The 24413-nt window shown below is 51.6% G+C and overlaps 1 protein-coding gene across 2 annotated transcripts in view; it reads right to left on the bottom strand.

Annotated features, from left to right (window-relative positions):
* Positions 1 to 24413, bottom strand: part of OSBP2 (oxysterol binding protein 2) — a 120209-nt gene that overhangs the window by 81104 nt on the left and 14692 nt on the right. For both annotated transcript variants that reach the window (XM_075769676.1, XM_075769677.1), the window contains exon 3: positions 10529 to 10737. In XM_075769676.1, the coding sequence (XP_075625791.1) occupies positions 10529 to 10737 (209 nt within the window). The remainder of the gene's footprint in view (positions 1 to 10528; positions 10738 to 24413) is intronic.

Here is a 24413-nt window from a genome sequence, read left to right as displayed (position 1 = left end):
CCGCTGCAAGCACAGGCTGGGACCCCTCGAAGGCTGTTCCAAGCCCTGGCCAAGTAACCAAGTGCCTCTTGGCATTCTCCAAGTGAAATAATTAACCGTGAGTTAAGTTCAAATGAGTGCATAGCTTCCCATGTTTTACTGATTTTTATTTTTTTTTTTGCTTTGCAGTCACAAGGAGCAACCTTGAGAAATTCTTTTGTCACAAAAAAATAAGAATGTATGGAAACGACGGAATCAAGTGGAAGCAACAAAAAAAAGCCATTAAGCATTAGACAAAGGAAACGTTTATTTACAAACAGCTGAAAAACGTGAAATGATGGACAAAACACTTGGACTTACACTCAGCAAAGACTGGCATTTGTGCAGAGGGCAGGGTGACAGGTCAATAAGCAATGAAACGAGGCAAAAACACAGATTTTAAAGAAACACAGAAGATAGGCACAGGAGAAAAATAGTCAATAACACGATACACAGCACTTAAAAACCGGAACAAATTTGTAGTAAATACAAACAGGGCAAAAGCAGAAGGCATTCTGTCACCCGTTTTCCTTGATACTTATCAATCCAAGTAGCAGCACAATCCTCACCGTAGATATTTCCCCCTCTCCCATTTTTCCTGGTGAAGCGTTTGCTCTTCAGCTCACCGAGGGCAGAGCAGAGCTGGTCCCTGTTGCTACGATGGGCCACTACCTCATCTTACCCAACCTCCAGCTCCTACAGCCACGGTGCAGGACCCAGCAGGGACCAGGAAGGATTTCTCCTCCCTGTGTACTCACACCAAACTCCTCCTATATCAATTTGGAGAAAAAAAAAAAAAAAAAAGAAAAAAAAAAGAAAAAAAGAAAAAAAAGTCTTTTCCATCAGTGCAGCCATCCCAGGTCCCCCTCGCCCAGCTCTGCAGAGGGCAGAAGCGCCCCGAAGGGCCGGCGCGGCTCCAGGCAGCACGGCCGTGCCAGCAGGCTGCCGCGCGCTTGGAAATATCTGCAAGGCGCAGGAGACAGCATCGCTCACGCAGAGGGCATTCTGCACGGGGGCCACAGCAGCATTAACAGATTTGTAGCCTAAACAGGAATACAGTGGGTTATAATTTAACAGCGATGCTTGTTCTGTACTCAGGGGGAAGAAAAAAAAAAAAACCAAACAAAACAGGTTTCCCTTAAGATCACCATGAAAACAACTTTTCACTCGAAAAATTCTATAAATCGCAGCATCAGTGGCATCTCGCAGACCCAAAGTTTGCTGCGTTCCCACTCGGCATCTCAGGTCATCGTCATCAGCCAATGTCCTCGCGCCGTACATCCCATCCACCCTCCTCCAGCATCTCTCCCAACACCAGTGTGGGAGCGGAGGCTCCTGCCCATCGCTGCTCCGCTCCTGCTGCGGCAGCCGGTACCAAAACGCTCGCCCCCCTCCCTCCTCTGCACAGTCACGTTCGATTATGTCTTTGCAGAGGGTTTATTAATGCAGCCTCACCTGTAACACCGAGTACACAGCAGCCCAAAAAGCTCCAAAAAAGCTGCTGTGCTGGGACCAGGCTGCAGGCTCCGTCACAGCCACGGAGCACAGCTCCCCGCACGCAGCGTGTGGCAGCCCCGACCCCTCCAGCTGTATTTTACGAGCCCTAAAACGTGCTGCACGGGCGTTAAAGCACAGGGTGACTGCTCGGAAAGCGAAGCGCCGGGCTCCCCGCTTCCTCGGGCAGCGGCACGCACCTACGGGGGCGGCGGGGACGTACCTGTGCTGTCCCGCAGGTGTAAGAGCACATCCCGCAGAGCGGTAGAGAGCACCGTGAGCTGGGACATCGTTTTCTGAACCCAGCTTGGACACGGGGTTCAGAAAGGAGACCTGATCGCTCTCCACAGCTCCCTGAAAGGCGGCTGCAGCCAGGTGGGGGTCGGTCTCTTCTCCCACATAACAAGCGATAGGATGAGAGGAAAGGGCCTCGAGTTGTGCCAGGGGAGGTTTAGGTTTGATATTAGGAAAAATTTCTTCACCCAAAGGGTTGTGTGCAGCACTGGAACAGGCTGCCCAGGGCAGTGGTGGAGTCCCCATCCCTGGAGGGATTTAAAAGCCGTGTAGATGTGGTGCTTGGGGTCAGGGGTTAGTGCTGGGCTCAAAGTGCTGGGGTAACGGTTGGACTTGATGATCTTAAAGGGCTTTTCCAACCAGAATGATTCTGTGATTCTATTCAACGATTCTACACCACATATTTGCAAGACTAACGCATACTGCTTCCCCAGTACGGCTCCACACCGAATTGGGGCGGGTTTTAAATTATAAGATCACCTTGGAGCATTTTTCCAGCCTTCCCCTTGCCCTGAGCTGCCGCTGTTGCGCGATAAAACCACGCCAGCGATGAGCGAGCAGCCGCGCAGCACATGCGGCAGCAGCACAGCTCCTTCGCTTGCTCCAGAGGAGGAGGCTGCAGCAGCGGAGATGGCCTATATACACTGCAGTCATCTGCTGAGCTCCCCGCCGTAACGTTTAATTTGTGGGGTTACGCAAGTACCATTTTCTGTGTTCCTTCGCTATAAGTGGTTATCGTGGATTACATCTGCAACAGAATAATATATAACATCGTATTTATTGCACGTGGGAAAGAAGGGAAGGATCAGCACCAAGTCGAGGCGGTAAGAATATTTCTCGGGTAACTCTATCGCAACATGGAAGTGAAGTGGAAAAGAGTCACAGGAGAATTAAAAACACATTAGAAACAACAAAAAAAAACACGGGGCGGGGGGGGGGGGTTCCTGGCTTGTGAAATACAGGAAAGTCCTAAAGATTCCCCTCGTCCTCCTGACGTTTGCATTGCCAGGCAGCAGCCCGAGGAAGGGAGCGGCTGGAGGCTGCGCAGGTCTCGGACTCTTTACAGCCATTTCCAGCTGAACGTCCATCCACCAGGATCTCACCAGCTGCAGATATCCCGACAACGCAATTCAGACAGCTCGCCCCCCCAGACCTCCCATCCCAAGGCCTGCACGCTCCCAGGCTGATCAGACACACTCTAAAAGCAACAAAAATGGGACATCACTTTTTGTTTTTCCGTCTCGATGCTTGAATTTCCTAGAACATGCCAGACACACATTCAGATCGCTTTAACCACCTGTATTTGAAAAGAAGTCAACATTCCCTAATCCTTCACGTCGAGAGCACTTGCCGACAGTCCCATCGCCTGCAAACCCCCGAGCACCGAGCCGCAGCAGACGCGGAGGACCACGGCCATCTTCTGCGCGTCCTGGCCCCGAAGCTCTTCCCTCGCCTCGCAGAGCCCTTCCGTTCCTCGCCCAGGAGCCTCGTCCCGTCCCACCGCATGACGGCGAGGGATGGATCCTGCCCCACAGTTACAACGTGCCTGCGGCAAGGCAAAGGGTTGTGAAACGAGCAAGGGAGTCGCAGGAGACCGTGCCCGCGCCCTGCGCCATCCCACCGGGATGCGGCTTTGCCGGCAAAGCCCACGGGTGCGACGCCAGGCAGGTGACAGAGGGGGCTGGAGAAGCGAGGATTGCCTGCACGGTCTCTCCCCCAGGGTCAGGTAGCAAAGGCAAAAAGTGAGGAGAGCAAAAGCAGCAGCCCGGAGAGCAGAGGGGACAGGAGAAGTTCACCAAACCCACTTGAGATGGCTTATGGTAGCCCACAGGCTTCATTTCCACGGCGGCCAGCAGAAAGCTTTGTGCTGATACCCCAAACGCAGCCTGCGTCCAGCCCTGGGCCCCGTCAGACGGGCCAGGCTGGTAACTACCATAATTATTGCTAACCTTACTGCCCAGAGGATAAACCCTTAGAAATAAGATCGGTACCAAGCCTTGCGATCCCATCAGCGACATCACAGCTAGCACAGGGCTGCCCCCAAGAAAGGGCTGAAACAGCCAGCGGGATTACAGTCTTTGGGTACCACTAGGAAGATCCAAAGGACCAATAACGACTTTTCAGAGCCTATAAACATATAAATACACACAGAAAAACCCGAAGACCGAGTACCGCTGCGAAGCCCCCAAAGAAATCCCCCTTGCTGTCTTTGAAAGAGGGGCAACTGGCTGAAACTCTCCCAAGTTTGAAAAACTCCATTTGACGCAGCAATAAACCCCTCCAGCGGCGCGAACGAGCAGCAGAAGGCACCGAAAGGAGATGGGAATCATTAGGAGCGGGAAATCCAAGCACACGGCTCCATCTCAGCAGCACTGTCAGTTATATTTTTCCCGGTACAGTTAACGGCAGCCGGTTATCCTGGGAAAAGGCAGATCCCCGCGGATCAGACAATGAGAAGAGCACGGTAACCGAGCGCTGGCAGCCTCTCGGGGCACGAGCCCTACGAACAGAGGGGGAAATGGCTCGTAATGGCATGAAAAAACATCACAAGGAGGACGGGAAAAGGGAGAGCTTTTATAAAAAGAGCTGGAAATAGCAAGGACTGTTACGGCAAGCCATGCGCTGGCGTTGAGGGCACACGGGTAACAATGATGGGGATTGTCCGGTCCTGCCACAGAAGCACAAGCCGAGGCCACCTGGCCAGGAGCTCGCTGCGAGGAAAGCGGGGAAGCAACAACGGGATAATTCAGGGAGCGGGGCAGGGAAGGTTGCAGATGCTTTGCAGTATCACATTCCCAAGGCCAAATGTCTTTTGCAAACAAACCTCTTACTTGGAAAGAGGGAGGAAAAAAAACCAACCAGCCAGAATACATCAAGCAACAAAACTGACGTTATCACTAGAGCAGTTAAAGGGAAAGCTGAGGAATAACTAATTACGGATCCTGTTTAATACCACCACAAAACACTTCTGCTGCGGCAGAAACTCATCCCAGGAGCCGGAGCAGAAGGCGCCACCAGCACTAACAACCCTCCTCCTTCCCCCTTTGCACCGCTCCACGCTCCCGCTCTCCTACAGTCTGCAAACGAGCGGCTGTAAAGCTGAATTTAATCACTCCCTGTTTGCTAAGAACAGCCAGTTACGGCAGTAAGAGTAAGCAGACAAGCCCCGTTATCCCAAATCCCAGACCCACACCACACGCGGCCAGGCCGGGGTGCTGCTCTCAAAGCGAATCCTCCCCCAGGTGACACAACCCCAAGAGGCTGAAAACGCCGGGTGAAGCCTGACGGACACAACCGAGGGATTTGGGGGAGCGATGCTCCAGCCCCAGCCCCGGATGGTCACCCCGAGCACCCAGGCAGCTTCATCTGTAAGGAGGATTTAGGGAACAGGCCGAGAGGCCAGGGCACACGCAGCAGTTTTTCTGGGCAGAGCTGCTTAAGGACCTCCTGGGCTGTGTTTTGTATAAAGCTACGGCTCGTATCCGTAAGAGAGGAAGTTGTGCCCGAATCTGTTCGATCTCTCTGGATTTTCTGGCTTCCCGCAGCGAGTGCCAACGTTTAATTTTGTGTTGTACAAAATATTAATTATTCCTGCTTCATTTAAACCTATGACCTGATAATTTCCTCCTTGTTCTTGTTATAAGTAATTGTCCCCATCTTCTCCTGCAGCATTTACCATCTTCCTTCAGCTGCCATTCTTCCAGGCAGCAAATTTACTTTCCATCACCCACCTTCCCTCGGTGGAGGAGGTTTTATTTGTCAGGTTAATTTTGTGCCTGTTTTGGTTTCTGGCGTTTGTTCATTTTTTTTTATATTTTTTTTTTTTAAGTTCTGCTGAAAACTGTGTGAGCTGGCGTGATGAGGGCTGGGGCTCTCCAAGAAGCATCACAGCTACACGCGGAGCAAACCTACAGTTTCTCTTTCGCTCCTTTCTTCGCGATTCCCAGCTTTGTTTCTGCACTGACATCTCGAGCCCCAACGTCGGCGCGAGGCACCGGATGCCTTTAGGGAAGGACAGGCAGGCGAGCTGGTCTTGGCACAGATGCAAGTACTGACCTACCCAGTTAACTCCTGGGTTTTTTTAGTACCACGAACACCAAAAACGCCTTCAGTCAGCCTGAAATCTGCACTGGTTCAGGGATTTCATGCTCCCTCCTCCCAGGAACCCGGAGCAGGGGGTGAGAAGTCGTCACCGGCTCCCCTCACCTCTCTCATCAATCACCGAGCAGCCCAAGTTCATTTTGGGGAGTTTTCCAACGCGATACCTAGTGTGTAAAATAACAGTGACAGATTTCTACCCTCCCCTTGCAGGCTTTTCCAAAGATCCCTCATCACAGAGCCAAAAAAAATAATTCTCATCCATTCAGCATTCATATAATTAATTCCTGTAGTTCAAGATACTGCCCTAAAAAGAAAGGATATTTTTACTGCCATAAAAAAGGTATATTAACCACAGCCATCAGATACTGTTAAGTTCACATCCTCCAAGCCAGGCCTGCAGAGAGAAGAGTGAGCACAAGGAGCAGATAAAAGCGTTCCTGTGCCGCCGATCTACAAAGCTGAAGTGGTCGAGAGGCCGATGCACAAGCTGACAAAAATCCAAGGGGCGATGCAGGTACAACACGGTGAGTGGAGAAGGCTGGAATTATTCAAGAGCTTACAGGAACGCGAGCAGAGGGGGATCACAGACATCTGATTTTCAGGACAGACAGACGGCACGGGGCCACGCCGAGCACCGATGCAAGCGTAGCCCACGCCTGCTCTTTCCGTGGGTGACGGAGCTGGGTACCGTTTGGGCAAATCGAGTTTACTACGACTTCACCAACGCTTTATAAACCCAACTAGAAAGAGGAGTGCCAGGTTTGGCTGAGCAGAGGTTAGAGGTTCTGTCCTGACGTTACGCTATGCATTTATTTTAAAGGAATTAAACTCCACATGGCATTTGAGGAAAGAGGTAAGACAGCAACTCAGCTCTCCTCTCACTTTCTGCCGCTACTCCACCCGGTATCACCGGGCAGGTTGCTCATTAGTGAAGCGGGATGAGGACCCTGACATCTATCAGGACTTGCTCACGTCCCAGGCACACAGCGGGTAGAGGGGAAACCAGAGCTGCTTCGCTTACACACAAGAGGGAACAGCAAAGTCTCCCACCTCATATTTGGTTTGGGTAGAGGTTACAGTGTTTCTTAAAAATAGAAATGAAAATCAGTCCTGTGAAAATGGCAGCTCTCAGCGCACAGCCCGAGCTAGGCAGCGGTCAAGGTAAAAACACCTTCCTATCTGTTTACTTCGAGAGAATTACTGGGGGAAGAGGCTCTTCTCATCCACCCCAAAACAGTCCCCCAGCAGTAAAGATATTTGCAGTTAACCCGACTTGCCAGTCCCACACCCCATCAGCTCCCAAAGAGCAGGAAGGCAGTGAGGGACCACCGAGTTCTGCAGAAACACGAACGGATGGAGAACCCCAGCTGCCACTCGAGCATGTTTCAGTCTCTGTAGCGACTCAAGAGTGGCTCATCCTGAAAACATTTCCAAAAAGAGGTCAAGCTCTTTTTTAAATTCATTCATTCCACACTAACACGTCACTCCTTTCTGGATGCAAGGAAAGGAGGACTCCAAAGGACCTCAGAGCACCAGAAGCAAGGACATCCCCTTCCCTCTCCTGGGTGCTCCTCACCACATCAAGAGATGTGCTGAAAACCACACAGAGCCAAAAAGCCGCTCCACATGAGCCTGCCCGGCGCTCAGCAGCTGGAGACAGCCCAGAAGCGGCTGACTTGAACCCAGGCATCCCCTCCCCAGACACGCCACCTCCACCAGAGCCCCCCGTCCCCCAGCGGGGAACGTCGAGGACGGGCTCCTGCCGCATCCCCCCGTGGCCGGCAGGGCAGCAGGCAGGCCCGGGAGCGGAGATCGCCGTAAGGATGCTCCTCGTGTCCTTCCTCAAACGGACAGGCAGCACGAGACACAAACCTGCTGCTCTGCCTTCCTCACCTGCCCCGAGCCATCCGTGTTTCCTCCTCGTCGGCACAAACCCATCCAGCCGCTCACCACCCTTCGCGCTCACTAGCTGAGACAGCCCCAAAGCATCGACCTGGGCTCTGCAGAGCCACCCTGGGAAACACACGGGTCTTGGGGATCGCTCAGGGTGAGAGGAATCAGCTTGGAAGACGCCTCACGTGAGCAGACGTGAAGGACCTAGAGACTTCAGGAAATCCAGAGCTTCATCCCTCCACTTACAAACACCCACTCTGCGCAACGCCCGGCACTCGCAGGGACAACACGCTAGGAATTTTATTTAGATAGAAGCAAAAGTCAAACCTAATGCACACTCATTCTTTACCCTAATTAAAAGATTATCAGACAAAACACCATCAGCCAGGTGAACGCTAAAGTGTCCTCAGCCGTAACTCCACAGCACAAGGATTCAGCGCCCATTTACAGTGTGTCTCATCCCCTCGGACCAGATCAGAAAAGCCTGGCAAAACAAGAGTTTGGTTTGGTTTTTATGTCCCAGCAGCTCCCTGGCCTGGATCACAGCATCGCCTCACGAACAGCTGAGTCAGCACAACTGCGAGGCAGTGCAGGAACGAGCATCCGCACCCAAAATCAGCGCTGCTGCCGCACTGTCCTTCCCCTGAAGCTACGGGCTGAGCTTGCTGGAGTTCAGAAGTCAGCATGCCCAGAGCCTTAAGGCAGGAAGTTTCTGCGTTTGCTATTTTTATGTAAAGACACGACCCAAAATAACCGCGTGACTCCAGAGGCAGCATCCTGACACCCGACTGCCTGCGCTGCTCCACGCCTGCCCTCGCATCGCCCACAGCCGGAGAGATGAAGGTAAAGGCACGTACCGACCTCTCCCGCACACGAGATCCTCCTTCAAACACCTACCCCAGCTAAAGGACGCGCTTCCCGCTACGGGATAAGCGATGCTCACAGGACCGCCAGCCGTCACACCCAGCGGTGAGCTCACTACAGCCGTGACCTGGCACAGTGTCACGCTCTGCCAGGCTGAACGAGCGTGCCTAGAAACTTCCACCCTCTCCTTCGGCTGTGTTCTCCATCGCCATTTACGTACACACCAGAGCTGCACTATTAAGGGACAGAGGGTTCACAACACTTCATGTAATTAAATCCATAGGCGCTAGCGCCGCAGAATACGGTGTATTTAAGCCTTTACGGGAAGGGGTAAGTGGCTCATGTACTAATCAACTTCTGTATGACCCTGCAGGACAGCTAATTATACAAAAGTCAGACCACATTAGGCCAGGACTGGGGGTTTATTCTCCTGCAAGTCAAACCATTGGCACTCTGGCATTCCGCCGCTCCCTAAAGCATTACGCCCCTGGCAGCCACCGTCCCAAACAATCGTTCCGCTGATACATAGACAAAAACATTAACATGCTGCCTTCCAAAAACGTGGTTACGCTAATTTGATGTTGACTGTGTGTTTTGCTAAGCCAGCAGCGTCAGAAAGCGATCTCCGTCCGCACAGCCTCGACCGCCGCTCAGTCGGAGAGCTGCACCCCGCAGCATTTCCCCTGGGGAAGCAAGAAGGTTTTTTCCTTCGACGCACAGAACCAACCGCAGCGTGTCTTGGCGGTGACTCTGAACGCTAAGCTTCACGAACGCTTCACCTACAGGTGCGTATTCTCTGCACAGAGCAGCATCTGTGGGTGTCCCAAAGCCCAAGCCTGGACCGGGACAGTGAGATGCTACGTACGCGCTGCACCAAAGCAGCCCCAGGCTGTGCAACGAACACCTTGCCACACGCTTTCCCCGGTGTCACCCTCACACACCCCCTTTCTAAAATGTATTCAGGGCAATGTATGAAGCTAGGTTTTAATTTTAAGCAGAGCATTACAACAATCAAGTGTTCTCTTGTATAAGGTCTGATTTCCAGCATTCAGGATAAGATGTGAGAGCGGGTTTATTGCAGGACAGAGGAGAAGACCAGCTTTTAATACACTTGTGGGTTTTGCTTTCTGCAACTTGAAGCCATGCTTGCTTGTGGAAGAAAACCAAACGTTACTCCCAGAAGAACTATGAACATCCAAATGTTGCTAAAATACTTTGTTAAGTACCTAAGGGATCCATTAGACAACAGAGCAGTCGACGCGCTGGGGAGGAGCTGCGGGGCTCTGACAGCTTTACGTAATGCGGCTGTCCCACACGAACGCTGATAAATAGCCCAGCACAGCACAGCGTGGGGGGAGGAGAAGGGGAAATGGAGTGAGAGCTCAGCTAAACGTACGTGGCATTCATCTACCCAACTCTCCTAAGCTCCGGGTGAACAGGAGGGCACGGCGCCGGCACTGCGTGGTGACCCGGCGATGCCCAGAGTGCCACTCACCGCTGCACTCGCTGCCTCGTACAGCAGCCCCGTCCACACCGACCAACCCGAAGTCTCCAGGAGAAAGGCACATACGTCCTGCCTTCCAGAAGCAGCACTGTTAGTTCATTTTTACTGGCTCTCTACCTTTTGCAGTCATTACCAGGGGCTTTAAAGACCCGCTCGATGCTGCGCAACCAGTCGAGATAACGTTTGCTGCACACGGTATTGTTTAAAACCCTTTGTGTCCCTGTGAAACCACCGGCCATTTTTAATTGGGTATGAAACAGTATCTGCCAGTGTTTCTGCGCAATTTAGCAAGCCCAGAAGAGCTGGTTTACAAGGAGGTTTTAAGAAGGATCCAGTTGCACGTTCGCACGCTCACTGTACCTGACTGGTTGTTCCTCATGCGGATGGCTTTCGCTTTGGCCAGCTCCAGGGCCGTGACCCAGCGTTGCCTCTCCACTTCCGAGTTCGCCTTTAAGTGGTACGTCCTTCCCCCGTTGGAGAGCACGATGTTACAAGAGTCCTCCGTGTCGATGTGAGCCGTGGACAGGTTGATGGTCCCGCGACACGTGTGGGCCATTTCTGCCTGCGTCCTGCACAGGAACAGAGGGACAAGGAAACGTCAGTCCCCCCGCACCCAGCCCGTCCCCAGAACACCACCGATGCACCCTCCCGCGCAGCAGAGACCCACGGAAACCCTGTCACAGCCACCAAAGCTAGACAAGCTCCTCAAACAGAAAAATAAAGTCAGGGCTGCAGCGTTTGGATCGAGCTTGTTCCCTCGTACGAACGTCACCCCCAGCACTGAGGCCGCTGGTTTCACATCCTGCTGTGCCGATTGCTTCTGGTTACCCTAAAATTACCAACCGCACGCCTCTGACCTTTCTCGTGCCATTTGCATTGCTGCTTTTCTCCCTACAATCCCACCTCCAGCACCTAGTATTTTGTGGCTCTTTATATCCTCTCCCTTCGATCACTGTCTTTTGTCTCAGCACAGTAAGACCTTCCACGCAAAGATCTCTATTTGTAAAGCAAACGAAAGCAGCTCAATTCCGCTCCAGCTATTAAAACACCTTTATTACCAGTAAAATTGCTTCTCTGTTTCACTAGGTTCAGGCGGAGGAGCAGGAGGCTGTCCTGGGGCTGACCTCTCACAGAACCAACCCTCCTTCCACCACAGCTGGTCACACCAGGGAGAACCCACCCTGCAGCAGCCCTAACCCACGGCCACCCCGCTGCCGACAGCCGCATCCCCGACTTCACGCCGCTGGGACAAGGCGCAGCAGGATGGTTCGAAGCGACGACCCCTCCGGCATCCCCAACAGCTGCTGCTCTCCCTATCATGGAAGTACTTCCACATCTTCAGACGTTCTTAGCTCTCCATGAGCTATCAGATTTATCAAAGTTGAAATAATCACCTAATTTTTATATTTATTAGTTTCCCTCTTTCCCGGGAGGGCAGCCGGTCCCACGCTGCCTGCTCGCCACGGCCGAGAGGCGCTTTGCCTTTTCAGAGCACACAAGCTGTGGAAGAGCCACGCAGAAACCAACAGCCACTTTGACTTAACGTAGAGTTTTCAGAAGCAACTAAAGTCAATTTTTAATTATTTTTTTTTTTAAAAGTCACAAAGACTACATTTTTAATGGTGCAACGACAAATGCCTGAGTGGTTCCAGAACACCCCCCACTGCTCTGCAGCTGCCCGAAACAGCCCTGCAAGCACTGAGCCAGCCAGCGCGGCACAGCCTCTCCCTCCGACCCCGATCCCCCTCTGCACACAGAATCCTCCCCATCTTCGTTCCCCATCACATTTTATCAGGGTGTTCCCAGTTACTCCTTTTTCCCCACCACTACCAGCCTCTCCCCATCCCAACGGCAGCCCCCCGACACGCTCCCTCCGACTCTCAGGTCACTAACGGCACCTCCATAAATGCACCGACATCCCAAAGCAATCGCTGGCCACAGCTTCTCCACAATTTTAAAATCAAATCACCTTTTTTAAAGTCAGGAGCTGAACAAGCCATCGGTCACTGAGCACTGGAAGCTTTCACGAAGACACGCACACCACCAGCTCGGCAAGTACAAGACCATTCTCACAAGAGCCAGGAGCATCTCCCCTTAGTCCCAAAAGGTTCATGGCACTTTGCACGTTGCTTCCTCAGCCCATCATGTCACACGGGCATGGCGAACCTCTGATTATCAACGTGGTCCGTACGCAGCATCTGCAAAAGCCACCGCGGGCTGGTGATGGGCTTCTGAAACCTTCCAGCCCTGCTCCACGTGCTGATGGAGCGGGAGAGCAAGACCTTGGCATCATCAGGCAGGAGTCTCTAGGTCTCTTAAAGGAGGTTTTACAGGCATAGCTGAGAGGTGTTTTCAGAAAGATGGGTTCATTATGGGATGGAGATATGGCCCCTATCGGGGAGAACAGGCAGTAACCCAGAGAGACACTCACCGCCAACCTTACTGCTGGGCTTGTGTGTTATGCAGAAGGAAGCCATTCTGGCTGAACATGAACAAATCCCCAACCCTGCAGCCCTTCCTACAGCACAGGATCATAGGATGGTTTGGGACCTCACAGCCCACCCAGTCCCACCCCTGCCATGGGCAGGGACACCCTCCACCAGACCAGGTTGCCCAAAGCCCCATCCAACCTGGCCTTCAACACTGCCAGGGAGCCAGGGGCAGCCACAGCTTCTCTGGGCACCCTGTGCAGGGCCTCAGCACCCTCACAGGGAAGGATTTCTGCCTCACATCCCATCTCCATCTCCCCTCCTGCAGCTTCAGGCCATTCCCCTTGGCCTGTCACTCCCTGCCCTTGGCACCAGCCCCTCTCCAGCTTTCCTGGAGCCCCTGCAGGGACTGGAAGGGGCTCGAAGGTTTCCCTGGAGCCTTCTCTTCTCCAGGCTGAACCACCCCAACTCTCTCAGCCTGTCTCCACAGCAGAGGTGCTCCAGCCCTCACATCATCTCTGTGGCCTCCTCTGGACTCGCTCCAACATCTCCATGTCCTTCTTGTGCTGGGGACCCCCGAGCTGGATGCAGCACTGCAGGGGGGTCTCACCAGAGTGGAGAGACATCCTAAGGGCTCCTCTCACCCGCTCAGCCCCAACACTGTTTTGCAGAACAGATTTAACCCGGGGTCACCCACCAGCCCGACGTGCAGGCACAGAAGCCACACAGAACCGAAAGCCTCGTGGTACCTCCCAAGGACTTGTGGTTTGTGTCTCACGGCACAAGTTCAACCCCAGCGTACACCGTGGTTATGCTTGCTTGCAGGGCGAAAGAAGTGGCTCCAAATGAAATCAAGCACTGATTTTCATTCCCAAAATCATCCTCCTCGTGATGCAGCAGTACGGACGTGTTCCCAGGAGGAATTACCTCCCACCTTGAGAGAACTGCTAAAATCATCTTCTCTTCTACACAAAACAAAGGTCTCCAAGGTGACTTCACTAAATCAGTTTAAGTCATATTAAACAGCCTTGCTCTCCCACCCAAGAAAACTGTTTTACTACGGGTTTTTGTTCTTTAAGCTACCTTCCCGTGCCAATCTGCATGGGAAATCAATTTCTATCAACCAGCACCCACGCACGAGGCAGGCACCTGACCCAGCCCTGAGCCAACAAGCAAGCAATCTCCTCTGTCCGCATGCAGGAAAAGGGAAAAAAAAAAAAAAAAAAAAAAGAAAAAGTAAGAGGTGCCCTTCAGAAGCACTCGTGGTCCGATGGATCTGCTTATTCACCGCTATCAGCTCAACTATTGCATAACGTGATCCAGGCAGATTTCCTGATTCTCGACTTTCTGCAATAATCTGAGCGCTGCACATATGGGAGAGCACGTGGGCAGGCTGCAAAAGAACTGAAAGGAGGTTAAATGTGGACATAGAGCACACAGACGTGGATGCTGCTGAGTATCTGGGATTTTTTCGCTGCTCCCTCACAAAGCTAATCAATGGGATTTGCCTTCAGAGATACAAAATTACGGCTGTGCACAGCAGAGACGGAAGAGGACTGCCTTGCATATAGCCCTCGCCAACGAACAGCGAGAGGGGCTACGCAACACAAGAAAAAAAATTAATAAAGAATATCTGCAGGCGTTAAAAAGCAGGGAGAGTCAGCCTAACGTCCCAGGTGAACACAACCCCTTCCCCCCCGACGCACAGCAGCGAGACCCCAAAGCACCGGGACAAACTCCACACGAACCTGCGGCTATCAACGTCGGGCTGAACCCCAACGTCACCCTTGCAGCAAGAACGGTGCTGCTCCTAGACACACCGAGGACATCAGAGAGGAGATTTCTTACCCTAAAAGCACAAATACACTTTATCATGAAGCCAGCTATCCCTATTTCAGCTGGCAAACCTGCTCTGGATGCACAGGTCCCAATTCCCGAAGGGATTTTGTCAGAGCTATCGGAAGATGCTGCTCTGAATACAGCGCTATTCGCTTCTGCTATTTCTACAGCATGTAGGACACCGTAACAGAAATTTCCGACTGGCATCTTTACTCAGGCACCCTACCCACAAGCACAGCAGAGCTCTTCTATCACAGCAATTTGCAGAATACCAGATTTTGCAAAAACCTTCAAAGATCTTCTCGGTGTTAAAACATTATTTGCAGCATTTCTCTTTTTTTTCTTTTTTTTTTTCCTTTTTTTTTCTTTTTTTTTTGACTGGAAAAGCTGCTTTGGCTCCTTTAATGCCTCAAATCTAAACACACAGAGCTTGACAAGACAGCTTAGCGGTATCAGTTACTTAAAGAGGCCTGCAGTATTTAACTCCTGGAGTCTAAATTTTAGCTGCTCATATTCTGCAGCCTGACAGATCAGCCACATGCTGTAGTGCAATAAAAGAACAGCAAATTACGATTTAAAGACCTGCCTTCCAGTTCTGAAGGAATACTTGAGCTACACAAGGCTGCTCAGTATGCTACGCAAGAGAAAGATGCTCGTGCTTTCCGATGACCGTAAGAAATCTTACTACATATAAAAATAAAATTCCTTTGTAAGAGCTCAGAAGACAGATTTATCAACAGAGCAAAGAGAAAAAGGTGAAAAGGGTAGATAATAAAATGTTTTTCATCTACTAGCTCCACAGTTTTGGTTTCAGTGATATCACAACAGCCAAAGATTTCGCTTCAGATGCCGGTAAGGTGTTGCTCATACCGATTTTGTTAACCGTAACCGCGTGGCTCTGCTGGAAGTTAACGGGACGCAGCAATTAACAGCCAGCCCCGGCTCACACCCTGCTCCCCAGCACCGCTCACTGCAAGCAAGCACGCACGACGGATGCTCGTGGGATTTCCCTGCTAAGACTTCCTTTCCATCGGCAAGGCTCAAGGCCATTTCTGGGTGGCCTTGTCTCTCCTAAAACTCAACTTCTCCTTCTCTCACAGCTCAGATGGGATCAGGCAAAAAAAACCCCGGCAGGGAACCGGGACTGCTCCGTGCAGCACCCACTTCCCAGGCAGCCAGCGGCGTTTCAGCGTGCTTTATAGCTTCAGCACCGACACGGAGGTGGGGGAGAGCACAGCAGCCCGACTCTGAGAGCAGAGCACACATCTGCAACCCTCAAGAGCCACTTCGGTTCGGCCCAGCAGAGCGGGTACGACACGCATAGGGACCTTGTGACGTTATGTCCTGGCTAGGAGCATCCAGCTTCACGAGGGTGCTAAAAACACGCAGGCGAGTGAGCTCGCAGCTCTCCAAACCAGCTTATCCACAAAAAAATTCAGCAGGACTCTATGTAAACACTGACCTGAGGCTCCTCTCCTAAGCTGGAAGGACCAATACTGCCTGCTGCCGGGTTTCCAGCACCGCTCCGTATCGCTAGGCACCTTCACAGAAAGATCCAAACACAACTGAAGTTCTGCCCAGGAAAACAACCTTCTGAAATACGTTCGCTCTCTCTTCCCGGAGATCTTTCTCCTACCATCTCAAAACCACTTGCTTGCTATAAGCCTTGGTAACCAGCACTCCTGATGCTACATCTCAAATGCTGAATTCCCGTCTCCTCTCTCTCACGGCTGTCCCGCTTTCTGGTGCGGACACAGGTCGCTGCAGGGCTCAAACTTGGCCCCGTGCTGACGGCCGCAGCCACCTCCGCGGGACAGCCTCGGAGAAGCACACGCTGAGTGGCATTTAAGGCCTCCCACCTTCTTGTCTTCCCTATTCCAGCATATCCTTCATCCCGCAGTTCCGCTCACTGTGGTTACAAGTAAAATTTGGGCGTTGCATTAGAGGCTGCACCCAAACCTCCACGTCTCCGACCACAGATTTAAGAGAATTCGCCCCCCCGTGCGAGCGAGGATGCCGACGCCAGCACGGTTCACAAGCACCCGTCAGCTTTTCCCTTGGGAAAGCAGCACCGAGGGCCTAAACAGAAATCTGCTGGGAGCTGCAGCTCTGGCAAGAGGCATCAGCAGACACGCTAGACCGTTCGCCAGGTTATCACTCAGCTGCTTGGTCACTGTTTACCAGCAGGAAATATTTTCTAATCTAAATAGCGTTTACAGGAAAATCTACTGCCGTTGCTGTGCAATCTTCCTGGGGTTTTGGGTCTTTTTCCTCCTTCCCTCGGTGACTGCTTGGCTGTAACAGGTCACGATGGGCAGTTTAAGTTCTGTAAGGAAGTTTAGCCTCCACTTTTGAGTTTTGAGTGTAGGGCCAGAAACAGCCTCCGCAGCACCGCCGGCATCACCGCGACAGCCAGCTCCTGCAGCTCAGCTGTGGCGATGGACGCGGCACAGGGACGGAGCCGAGCGGTTCACCGCCACCAGGGATGCAGCTGGCTTGTCCTCCAGCGTGAAGGGTTCCAGGAGAAAATAAAAAACACATGAAGAGTTTGAAAAGGAAAAGCCACAGCCTGCCAGGGAAGAGAGTGAAATTTATTTGTGGTTTGGGGTTTTTTTGAGTCTCTGGATGTGAGGGGTCTTACGGCAACGCTGCCACTACGCACGTGCATGGAGCTGGACACAAATCCCAGGTCCATGTCTGGAGCTGGCAAACAACACCTCGAGGAGCCTCCCCAGCAAGCTCCACCACCAGACTGTACTCAAAGAGCCAGGAGCTCGGAAACACTTTTTGGCTGTCACATCTCCACAACATTACAAATCTAGGCTCCCGCACCTATGCTGCGGATCACACCCAAAACACAATCCAGCAAACCCAGTATCTCGGGGCACCCTCCAACACACCAGGAGACCTGGAAGGGATGGGACTGGTAAACACGTTGGTCTGGAGATGCTGGTACACCCCTGGTGTCAAAGCAGCTCAAGAACCCAAAGCACAACCCACAGCCCAAGAACCAAGGGGTGCTGTGGCAAGATGACTGTTGTCAACCATCCCTGGACACCTCCATCCTGGCTGCCTCGGCCACCCCACCAAATCCAGCCCAGCATCACCGAGTAAACACCACCGACTTCAAATTCGCTCCCCGGTCTTCTCAGCAAGAGCACCAGGATAAACATTTCCATCCTGATCTATCGAGAAGAGAATGAGGCAAGAGAAACACATAGCGTAGCAGATGGACCGCAAAGCAACACTTCCTAATTAGAGAGCGGGAGTCCTGTTCCTGCATCTGCTCAGGGCTCCCCAACAGCGTGTTCACGCCGGCGGGAGGAAGGGAAGTCCCCAGCACGTGCGAGCGGGGAGTGGTGGTTCAGCACCTCCCGGTCCCAGGGTTGTGGAAGAGGATTATCCCCTGCAAAGCACTGTGCTCCTATCGCTGTGCTCCTACCTCGCATCGCGTGACCGCAGATGTACGGGTGAAACAGGGCGGGTATCGTTGGAACTACCAGGAAAAAAAACCCAAATGCACATTGAAACTCATTTAAACACGGGCGTTTTTCTGACGGAGCAGCGGTACATTACCAGAAACGGGTAGGAAACCCAACTGGAAATGGCTGCCGAGCGTCCCTCTGGCTGAAGCTGCCAATTGCTACCAGTTCTACCAGTATTTCGGAACAGCGCAGGCGTTTAACGCAGAAATCGTGCAGACCTCTCACCCTCATGTTGGTACAAGATTATTTCTTTTCCATTAACCATTGCAGATGTTTGACCCCTCTTACCACTCCATCCCTGATCACACCAGGACCAGTCTCATCTCTGGCTTTGCTTTCTCCGCTATATGGCAACCTGGAAACATTCAGAAGTTCAGACAAAAAACACTTTTTTTTTTTAAACTCCTGTTCCCCCTGCCAGAGAAAGACACGGGAAAGCCTTGCAGATGGCAGCCTTGCCGCGTCTTACGCCATCAACCTCTCCTGACTCGGAGATTAAGACCTACGTTTCCTACTGTATCTTTCACAGATTAAGTTGAAATCAGCTTATTCACTTAATTTTCCCATCACACTGGAAAATATCATATCGTTAACTATGTTAAGGGCTCTGCAGCCATAGAGAAATATTTAAACCAACTGCAAAACCGGGAAATGCTCCTTAAACTGCAGAGATTGCTGCAGAGGCATGAACAGCAATCGGGGACCGGGAAACAAAATAAGCAGAATTGGGGAATAGATGCGTTAGATTAGATGCAATAGATGGGGACAGAAAAGAGGAGATACCGCATGGATTTACACTCTGCCTGGCCCACAATAAGAGCGACGCGTTGAAATACTGTCAGCAGACTTTTTTTTTTTCCTCAAGATGATGCAGAAGAATCACCGCAGTCCACAAGGGTAATCGAGCTGATCCTTTTCTTAATTAATTGAGGATGGAAATTTCTCTCAGGGGGTTTTGTTTCATTACCGGGAATGGGGTGCAGCCCAAAAGATGACGCAGTCACAAGCCCTCGCGGCGCAGAAAAAGGCCATTTGCACCGGTTCGCCGTGCGGCTCAGCAGCAAGGCTGGCTCTTCCTGCGGGACGCTGCTCCACGAAGCGCACACCAACTCCGGACGACGCAGGAGGATTTCCACGCTGAATTCACAGCCAAACAAGACTGTCTGGATTAGGTCGAGCTCTCTGATCCTTCGGTGACCCCGGAGGCACGGCCGGCGCTCGCGCAGGGACAGGAGCCGCGCTCCCCGTCTCGCCCTGCCAACAAAGGGCTGTTGTGCCACCGCCGCCTCCCCGGCATCGCCCGCGCCAGCCGGCGGCTCCCTCCACACCTCGGCACCAACTTCCAGCCCCACAGCAGCACTTCCAGCCCCACGTCGTGCTGCGTCGGGGTCCTCTGAGCCTGAGCAGGTCATCCACGCGGAAATTCGGTGCTTGATTTCACAGTCACCATCATCCCATCCTCAATACAGGAATATTTGAAATACTTCACACAGAGCAGCCTCATAGCGGGGTTACAGAAACCCATCTGCATGAGTGCTTCATGGCACGTTTCCCCAAAAATGGAGATTTTGCACGTCCTCTGTTCAGAATAATTGGGGGTATAAAGCCAGTGAAATCTCTGCATTCATTTTTTATGTGCAAGAAATTCCGAAAATCACTTTCTAGGTTTGAGGCCAAAAGCTCACATGCCTGAAGTACAGGCAATGTAAGCGTGGACATAACGCCAAACCTCTGGGGGTTATTGCTCTCCCTGAGTTCAAGGAAAAAGGATTTTTACGACAACTCAATTCCAGAACACAAATGCCCAAGAGAAAGCAAGCGCGTGGCTCGGGAGGCATTTTCCCAGCTCGCGCAGTAAGCAATATTCCGGTTCAGCACATCACAAGCTGGTTCAGCTCGGCTCTCACAAACCGCAAGCTCCACATGACAAACAGCTCGGGGTTGGGTTTTTTTTTTTTCCTTCCTCTTTTTCCCTTCACCAAATCTACCAAATCACAAACAAAACCCAAACGAGCATACGACAAGCGTTGTACTGAGATTTCCACAAAAAGATACGATTTACTTCTATTTAAAGGCTGATTAATCTGCAACAGGCTGCAGTCAGGACGGGCACAGATTAGTACCGAGCAGATTTAAGGGGAAAAGCCTGCAATCCAGGCTGCAATCCTTGCTGGGCACCCACCGCCTCCGCAGATCACGGGACAATTCCCCTCTCCCCAGGCCAGCAGCTTCCCAAATCAGCTTCTGGGACAAGCTGCTACCTGCGTGTGGGACCCGACGCCGATGAGGCTCTGCCAGCGCCGCGCATCGTCACCAAGCAAGGATTTAGGGGCGATGCAACTGTAAACCTCTCCTGTAAATAGACAGAGGCAGGAAGGGGAGCGATCCAGATCTCACGCTCCTTTCTGCGGTGCTTTGCCACTTTAGTTTGGCTGCAATACCTACCCCAACGCAGGGCAAGCCTTTGCAAGGAAAAAAAACCGGGGAGACGCTTCTGCTTCGCATCGCTGACAAATAGAGCTCGTCTCTCCGGGCTTCACAAAGAGAAAATGAACCTACAAGGCAGCTCGGGGAAGGTAATTTGTCAGAACGACGTTCTCACCCACGCCGCTGCAGGGTAGGACAAGGCACCGCGCTCATCCCTGACACTGCGTGCCGGGAAGGTTTAATGCAAAAATCTCGCAGACGCATTTTGCGTACGTTAGCACTTTCGGGTCGGGAACATCTTCAATGTTAACAGCGAGTCTCTGAAAACTCACTGCTGGCGAAGCACACGGATTTAATCGATGAGCAGGTCAAGAAGACCAACAGCGTTGCCAAGCAGAAACGTCCCTGAAACCACCCAGGCTTCCCCCCTGCTTCTTTTCTCATTTAAGAGGGCGGCAGACCTGCTGGCTAGACGGCCGAACAGCGCAGCTAGCCCCATTTGGCTTGTCAACAGGCAATCTCCTCCAAATATATAACGTATCCAAGGGTGCCCGCGTACAGGGGCTCTTGTGTCCTGAGAAAACGGTGTGTAAAGCATACATAAACGCACGCAGACTTATAAATGCTTTTACTGCTAACATCAGAACCACATCAAAATGCGCAGCCGTGCGCCAGACCCCTTCCCCAAGGAGATTTTCTGCTTCTACTGGGCTCCCACCAACGAGACTTCCACCCCAAATAAAAGGATACCCTGAAAGCAATCTATTCAGATGCATACTCTTCAGGATTATCTTTTATAACACATTTACGAGTCTCCCACGTGCACGGTGCAGGTTTTTCTGCCGGAAAACCTCAGGAGTGGTCAGGAGGAAGCAAAAAAAACCTAAGCCATCACACAGTGCAAAGCGCAAGATATGGTCTGGCAAAGGGACTTTGTGTTGGGGTTTTTAATGGAAAAAAAAGAAAAAATAAAAAAAATTTTAAAAATAACCACCGTTACCAGTGAGCATCCCCAGTCCTCCCACCCCGTCGCACTATCTCCTCTCCACTTCTGGAGAGGCTGGCGGTGGCCGCGGCTGATAAGGGTATCGGCCCTGCAAACAAGGGCACCCAGAAGAGCCCCGAGCCGCCGGTTTGGGCGAGCGGCTTCACCTGCTCCCCAGGGTGAGCTGTCACCTTGTTCTGCAGGGCAGGAGAAGGTCTCCGTGCTGGCCTGACACCGTACAACCGCAGCTTTGCTCCGGTGCTGCAGCCTCCCAGAAAGGGCTCTTAGTGCTCCCGTTCAGCAGAAGCAGAATTAAAGGCTGAAAAGGAACTCGGCGCGGGGAAAGCAAAGCAAAGTGGGAACATATCCCAGGACTTGGCCAGAAGCGCACCTGGTCAGAGCGTACCAGAGTACCGTGCATCCCGCTCACGGCAGTCAGCCGCAGCTGATGCGGCAGACGTGACACGCAGCTGTCCATCTCAGCCAAGAAATCCAAACCAGGAGGTCAGCAGCTTCGGCAAAGCCATTGCTGTACAGCCGGGCTACAGGCTGGAGGGCTACAGGGGGAAGGCGCAGCAAGCTGGGTACAGCACGTGGAGCTGCACCTCCTGCAACGACCCTCGCTGATGACCGTAGCACCATTAGGCACAACGACAAAAGCTTCTGGGGAAAAGGCTGTTGATTTTAGCACCAGGCACACCAGTAGCACCCTCGGCACTCCCTCACCTGTATTTTGAATGCCCTGGATTTCCTCCTGCTTAGGCTCTTCTCCAACTAGTTGCCTAGATGCAGTTCCCAAAGATAAAACCTCAGGTCAGGGCTACGTTCTGGTAGCTACAAACACAATTTGGCACAAGAAAAGCACCAAATCACAACGCCAGCCAGAGCCCGGAGCTTACAGCCCAGCGAGGATGCCAGCAGAAGGGGGGCGCACGCTCAGCATTCGAGAGAACCCCATTAGCAACCCTACTCACCTCTGCTAAAAACGCCAGAGGAAGCATCCCAGTTTACTGGTTTCATTACTTTCCAAGCAAAAACTCTAACGATTCAGGGGGGGAAACCCACCGAGATTTGCGGGCAGCACTGCTGCCAAGTTTACTGCATCAATTAAAAGTTTATGGAAGGCCTGGTCCAAATCCCATCATCCCCACAGAAGTCAGTATAAACTAAGAGCTGGGCGGCGCAACACTTACGTGCTCAGCGGCTCATTTTTAAGCAAGAACGAACAACAAATGATCATACACGAGGTTAATTTGACAAATGCTCTTACTGCACAAGACCACCGAAAGAAATGCAACACAGCAGATGAGAGCCTCAAGCAGTAATTTCTCTCGTTACAGCCCCTGCTTTTTAAGTTTTTACTGGTCCTTCAGCCCTCGGGAATTGCGTTAAATGATCGGAATAAAGATCATAGTCAGCTAGTGTTTATATTTTCTCACCACCACGTCCAAGAACGTGAGAGCGCACAGGGCGCTGCACAGTCAAGATTAAGACCTGATTTTTATTCCTATTCCACTGATGTTCCTTCATACTTTGCATATTCTGATTGGTAACGATTACCTGGTTTCTCAAACTACAGAGTTTTAGGGGGTATATGCTTTGAGCACAAGCTTTACCCCATCTCTCTGAGCTCAGGTGCGGATAGAAGAGCTTGCTTCCAAGAACTTTTACACGACTGCAAGGAGGTCTCTTTATGCAAGATACCGTCAACATTAATGTTTTGAGAACCAAAGAAATTTTCTTCAGAGACACTGCAGGAATTACAGCCTGTGACCTCGAACATGACTTTAAAGTTGTCACACTTGTGACTTTTTGCCAACTTTCAAGCAACGCTAACATTATAGCACAGAATTTCTTTCTGTATGAAATATTTCTGATGGATAGATATCCAGATGCAAAGGCCGCGTGGCTGTCTAGACATATTTTTTCCCTCTATTTCAAGGCCTGGGCACAAGACGACAAAGCTAAAACTTCGCATTTAAAACCCGAGCTAACTGATGCTTCTCAGCCCTCGACTGCAGACTCCTCAGTTCAGCAACCGCCTTGCTACAGGTTTATGCAGCGTGAAGGTTTGCTTCTAGGTGTGCGCCCAGGGCGGATCTGGAGAGCGGTTCCTTCAGTTGCACCTTCTCACCCAACGCAATGAGCGGCTGCTTCTGCGCAAGGCAAATACTCAACATCAGCGGACAACGGCAACTTCCAATGCTCCCTGCAACCACCCAGAAACTTCACTCCGTGACAAAAAACATGCTCAACTCTACAATCAATGTATCCTACTTTCAGTAGCAATTACCTGTAGCTTTCCGCAGCTGCCTGCCTTTCAGAACCGATTCAGGTCGCTGGGTAGCGGGCGCAAAATTGCTGCCCAAGTCTGTGAAGAAGCAGGGAGCATGAGCTTGAAAATTGAAGGAGACACTTACGTATACAAGGTATACGTAAGTGTCCTCCACGATCTCCATTATCTCTGAAACAGATTATCCTTCGAGGATGCACTCCTCAGGAGTGCAGAGGTTAGCAGTCCAGCCAACAGAGGTTTTATTTCTATAAGAACTGACAAAACAGAGAAGGGAAAATGCAAGCTGGAACTTTAAACATGCCTGCAACGTAAGCGTATGGGGCAGCGTGACACGATGGAAGATCTTTCCCATTCTTTATGGGACTACGCAAAACACAAAAAATCTTGGCAGCTGGCTTTTCAGCCACTGGAAATGCCAAGAGCTTTTTTTTTTTTTTTAAATAGAAATCAAGAGTTAACTGCTTACTGGCCCATGATTCAGATTGGCAGATCTCTCAGATCAAATCCTGCAGACGGATGCCCAAGTGACCTTGGCCAACCGCTTCTGGAGAGAGCTGGCACATCTCGGCTGCTTCGCCTGCGAGACCCACATCCAGCCCTCCAGCACTGGTGCCTCCCGACCTCCTCCTGAACGGTCACGTTCTCATTACCATCCCCTCCTTACGTGAACGCTGCTCATCATGGTCAGTCAAGCCAGGCAAGGATGAAGCATAGAAAAAAGGTACAATGGTTAGAGCAAGGTATTAAATTTAGGGTTTATCTATATATACAATTTACATATATA

This window comes from Balearica regulorum, chromosome 17 (genome assembly GCF_011004875.1).
Source record: "Balearica regulorum gibbericeps isolate bBalReg1 chromosome 17, bBalReg1.pri, whole genome shotgun sequence".
NCBI classification, from domain to species: Eukaryota; Metazoa; Chordata; class Aves; order Gruiformes; family Gruidae; genus Balearica; species Balearica regulorum.
This window is presented reverse-complemented; position numbering and strand designations above follow the sequence as displayed.